The sequence below is a fragment of the Tasmannia lanceolata genome, unplaced genomic scaffold (genome assembly GCF_043159265.1).
Source record: "Tasmannia lanceolata isolate RefF3 unplaced genomic scaffold, GAP_Taslan_0.1 ptg000006l, whole genome shotgun sequence".
Classification (NCBI taxonomy): Eukaryota; Viridiplantae; Streptophyta; class Magnoliopsida; order Canellales; family Winteraceae; genus Tasmannia; species Tasmannia lanceolata.
The window spans coordinates 27466309-27471794 of record NW_027518683.1 but is presented as its reverse complement, the minus strand read 5'-3'; the positions used below and the strand labels follow the sequence as shown (position 1 = coordinate 27471794).

Genomic DNA, 5486 nt, shown 5'->3' with positions numbered 1-5486 from the left:
GTTTTAAGAATGCATGAATTTCACGATAGAAGAGACAATTTCCTTCTATGGACAGGATGGTATGCATACAATTTTTTCTCCGGGAACAAAATAGGATTATTTGGGTGACCAGTGTTCAAAATGAATAAAAAATTTAGTCTCTAATTATTGGATATATACATGACACAGTCAGTAATCACTAACCCTCAATGGCTTCATTCAAGACTTAAATCAACTTTTCCCAATAGAGAAAAAATCAGTACTTAATATTGTTAAGTAACCCATGTTGGTAGTTAAAAATCACTTGATGGGGTTAGTGAGAGACATTTGAGTTTTGAATATTCTAGATTGTAATTATATCCTTGTGGAGTGAATCTTCCAGTCATAATACTTACCCATACTTACATCCTTCTTTCATGAATAGATACATTCATTTCTCATTTCTTGAGTATACTTATTCATTTACAATGAGCTTACTACCAACCGAAGATGATGGTAATGGAGATGATGGTGGAATGGATTTCGCGATACAGGGGTGCGCTTTGGTGGCAGCCGGTACCGCTGTAGCCTTGGCGGCAGTGATGGAAGAAGAACAAGCGTTCTTCGAATGTTCTCCTTATGAGAACACCTATCTCACCCAACGCACATTTCTCCCCTATGCTCTGCGAAGTGACGAGCGCTGCCATGATCTCCTTCAAATGAATGTGGAATGTTTCACAAGATTTGTCCATATATTAAAGGGTACCGAGTTGCTAACTGATACGCTCCACTGCTCAGTGGAAGAGCAGTTGGCGATTTTCTTACACATCATCTCACATGACCTGAGAAACCGCTGTATGAAAGCATATTTTAGAAGATCAGGGGAAACTGTAAGTCAATATTTCAGTAAGGTTCTTGACGCAATTATGAGTATGTCAGACTTACTCATAAAACCTCCATCACCGGATACACCGCCACAGATTAGAGCGAATCGAAGATTGTATCCTTACTTCAAGGTATTGACTTTGTAGTTTGTAGCCTTATAATTATTCCTTCCTTGTAGACTATGTCAGTAAAAGTTTTCCTTCCTATATGATAGAATTGCATTGGGGCGGTCGATGGGACACATATTCGGGCTAAAGTGCCATTTGATACGCGAGGCCGATTTTTAGGTCGTAAGGGGTGGACTAGCCAGAATGTACTAGCTGCATGTGATTTTGACTTAAAATTCACATTCGTCAAAGCTGGTTGGGAAGGATCTGAGTCTAACTCTAGAATATTGGGGGAAACGCTTGCTAACGAGAGGGGAATTATCTGCCACCCTGGGAAGTATTATCTTGTGGATGGCGGATTTCCCTTGCTAAGTCATTTCATCACCCCGTTCCGTAAGATGAGGTATCATCTGAATGAATTTCGAAGTAACATGCCATGGACCGCGGAGGAACTATTCAATCATAGGTATTCTTCAGCTCGAAATGTAATTGAACGTGCATTTGGTGTGCTTAAGAAGCGTTTCGCCGTCCTCTACGGCGAACCAATGTACCCCTTCCCCAAACAGGTTGATTTAGTCATAGCCTGTTGTTGTATTCACAACTTCATTAGAGGCGTAATGCCTCGGGATGGGCTTGTTGGTGCTGTCGATCGTGAATTAGCTGTTGTTGCCGATAGTGAATTAGCCTCCACAAGTAGGCAAAGTGGAAGAGCAGAAGATGAGGAGGAATTAGATGAGGAAGAACTGTGTAGGGAGCCATGGCTAAGTGGAGCTCAGGATGGGATTGAAGGAGATAGAATTAGGACTGAAATATGTTCAGCTATGTGGAGAGATTATAGACCCTCTGCTTGATATGGTTCTTATTTGCAAAATTTGTATGCTTCATGTATGGTGCTTTAGCTTGGATTGTATGGCACATATTTCGTATGCCACTTATAAGGTATACTAATTTTGGATTGTATGTCACTAATGCTTCATTTTAAGACCCTTCTATGTAACTTCTGTCACTTTTTGGATGGGAAAGCAAGGTCCTTGTTATCATTGTGGAGTTATAAGTGAGTGAGACTTTTGCAAAACCTATGTTCCGAGACTGCCTTTTTTGCCTTAACGGGCTTGGACCAATTCTCCTAAAAGAAAGGAAAATAATAGCGAAAACCCATCTTCTCAAACTGCCTTTTTTGCCTAAGGCCTTGAACCAATCTCCTAAAAAAACGGAGAAACTTGCCATTATAGCAAAAACCCATCTTCATAGACACGTTTTTGCTTTACACCCTAATCTCTTCATTCCTCAATTCTTGGTGTCTCTTCTTACTTTCCTATTGTATTCTAGCAAAAAAAATTATGTGTCTTGTATGGAAGAAAGAGTGTGTTGAGGGATATAGATGAGATTGTAAGTTTTTTGAGTTTTGGGCGGGTTGTGAAGAGGGTGTTGAGAGACAGATGAGATTGTATGTTTTTTAGCTTTGGGTTGGTTGGGAAGAGGCTGTTGATGAGATTGTAATTTTTTTTTTTTTTTTTTGAGTTTTGGGTTGGTTGGGAAAAGGGTGTTGAGGGATACATGAGGTTGGATGCTTTTTGAATTTTGGGTTGGTTGGGTAGATACATGTCTAGTGGTGGGTTGAGCATAGTTTGGTTTAGGAGAGATTTGAGGGTTGAGGACAACCCTGCACTTTCAGGTGCTGTAAGATCAGGAGCGATTCTTGCAGTTGTTATATGGCACCAGAGGAAGAGGAGTATTATCACCTAGGGAGAGTGTTAAGATGGTGGCTTAATCAAAGCCTAACATACCTTCATAGTTCCTTCAGGAGCCTTGGGACATGCCTTATCACCAAGAGGTCTACTGATAGTGTATCTTCTCTACTAATTTGCACACTATGTGAGGACTTGGTGGTAATGATGGGGACTTTTCTTTTTGGGCATACTGATTATTTTCTTTGGTGGTAATGATGGGGACTATCTTCTCAAACTGCCTTTTAAATGTCTAGTCATTTTTGCAACCTGGGACTTTTCTTTTTGGGCATACTGATTATTTTCTTTGGTGGTAATGATGGGGACTATCTTCTCAAACTGCCTTTTAAATGTCCAGTCATTTTTGCAACCTGAAACGCTAAGCCCCATTCTTCTTCATTATTGAAAACCAGTTCCCATTCCTGTCCTCACCTCATTTCATTTTTTTTAGGCTTGGAGATCTGTAACCCTCTAAATTTTCCATTTTTCATATAGTTGTGGCTGTTTTCATTTCATCTCTTAGTTGGTTAATGTTATCTTTAAGTCTTAGCCTTACCGCAACTTGTAGTATCAATAGAGTTAAGCATTTTTTTATGATTCTAGTAATGCTTTGCATTATGTGTGGGATAGTATCTAAATGACAATGGTGGCTAAGATGATTAGTGTAGAGTAAACTGAGGTTTCTCATTCACAAAGAAAAATAATGCCTTTGCCATTATCTCTTTTTGTGTTTTGACATGGTTTGTGTTCTGATAATAGCCTATACTATTTTTGCAGTGTATGATAGAAGAGTTGCATTGCTTCAGTCCTTTTGTCACCTAAATTTAAGATATTCAGCACCTGTTTCATGGTTATGTGATGACTATTGGTTCAAGTTCGGTTGTCATAAGACGCTCATACATTATTGCTTTGCTTAGTTATGTCCAGGAGATTGTTTGAATTCAATTGTTTTTCTTTTGTTGAATGACATGATTAGTTATGGCCATAGTCTGCTATAAGGGTTTATGTGGTCATGATTTCAAAAAATAGAGTTGCACTAAACTGGTTTACTTGTTTGTGCGGGATGATATTAGGTAGTTGATGTTTTGAGAATTGCACAAACTCATGCCTGCATGCCTAATTTGTATTCCTGTTGGATTGCATGGGTTGGTCAATCAATTGTTGTAATATAGAAGGACAAGATGAGCCACTGCAATTCTGAAAGCATGGTTATGAGAACATTCTGAAAGCATTGATAATATATTATTTCTTGCATTTTTTCCAACTGATATCTTTTCAGGTTATGGATGACGAAGCTGAGACCGAGAAAGGTAAGAATGCGAAATGGTCTACAGAGATGGATAGGGTATTACTTGCAGCATTTCGCCATCAATGTGCAGAGGGGCAGACATGCCTCAAAAGATTCAAAGAGAGTGCTTATGTAAACTGTACGACGGTTGTGAATGAGACTTTCGGCCTCCAACTGAGGCGCACACAAATCGAGAATCATGTGAAACAAATGAAGAAATTATTTAAGATCCTGCATGGATTAGTTAACAGGAGTGGGTTCGGCTGGGACTGTGAGTTGAAGAGGCTCACGGTTACAAATGACGTTGGTGAAAATTATGTTAGGGTAAGAAGTGGCTAACTATAGTACTTAAAGAATTATTGTCCCACCAGTCAATATTTTTTTCATTTATATAGTCTCCGTTATTGTGTAGGATAACCCCGATACAGCTAAATTCTTCAAGAAACCTTATGAGTTGTATGATGATTGGGTTGAAATATTTGGGAAGGACATCGCAGATGGGGGATTTCGGAGAAATAACAGGGATCTGCCACGGCCAGTTGTAGAGGAATTCTACACTCCCCAGATTCCACCTACCGAAGTTGATAGCTTCACAGAGTTCTCTCCCATGATGACTGTTTGGGTCAACATTCTCAGGATTTCAGTGCTCCTCAGATGCTGACCCCTATGACACACACTTCATCGAGTAGGCCAAATATTGGTAGGTCGACCTCTCGTGAGGCACCAAGTCCAATGGAAACGAGTATGGGCGGTGAGGGAAGTAGGGAAGGTGGTCCTAGTAGACGCAAGAGGCGAGGTTCTAGTGATTTGAATTCAACTATAAACACTTTCGCCGCCAGTGTGTCGGAGGTTGCGGTTGCTATTAAAGAGAATACCGCTGTTGTTAAAGAGAATAATGAGAAGGAGAACATTCTGTGTGACCAGATCATGGAGGCACTGGAAGAAATTGATGGTCTTGATTGTACAGTGCTCGCTGACATATATGACTATCTGAGCACACACCTGGCAGAGGGGCGATCGTTTGTTCGCCGTGTGAAGGACCTCCAAGAAATGTATGTCGCAAAGTTCTTTGGGAGCCGGTCAGTTGGGAGGGAGTGAGTAGAGTGACTTCTCTACTTCGGACATCAGCTGTGTTTTTATTGTCATGTTGTTGTGGTTGCTTCTATGTTTTTATTTGGATACTCTGCTTGAAGTTGGAGAATATGGTTGGATTTTATCATAAGTACTGTGATTTGTTGGCTTAGGTTCTTATAGGCGCATGTTTAGGTTCCTGTGGTTTGCTCAAGGTTTGTAATGTTAATTTGCAAAACAGTAGTTATTAAATGTCCTTGTACTGATCTAAGTTTTATCTACGCCTCCTGGTTTAATGAACATGCTTTATAAAACATTGTTGTGGATGTCAGCATGTATTTTAGAGAACAATCACATGGGGACACTTTTTTAGCAAACTAGTGACATTCATTTAATTCATATGATGTGGCTGTTCTGTCATGGAGAGTGAGCCGTGAAATGGCTTTCTGA

At 40.0% G+C, this 5486-nt stretch overlaps 2 protein-coding genes across 2 annotated transcripts; both read left to right on the top strand.

The window, feature by feature from the left end:
* The first annotated feature begins 446 nt into the window (after window positions 1–446).
* LOC143878888 (protein ANTAGONIST OF LIKE HETEROCHROMATIN PROTEIN 1-like) lies at window positions 447–1801 on the top strand. Its single transcript, XM_077381103.1, has 2 exons — window positions 447–974; window positions 1058–1801. Exons 1-2 carry the CDS (start codon window positions 447–449, stop codon window positions 1799–1801), a joined length of 1272 nt encoding a protein of 423 aa, XP_077237218.1.
* A 751-nt stretch (window positions 1802–2552) lies between these two features.
* On the top strand, window positions 2553–5063 carry LOC143878887 (uncharacterized). Its single transcript, XM_077381102.1, has 4 exons — window positions 2553–2630; window positions 3957–4289; window positions 4378–4506; window positions 4602–5063. The coding sequence occupies exons 1-4, from the start codon at window positions 2553–2555 to the stop codon at window positions 5061–5063; spliced, it is 1002 nt and encodes a 333-aa protein (XP_077237217.1).
* Window positions 5064–5486: the final 423 nt, after the last annotated feature.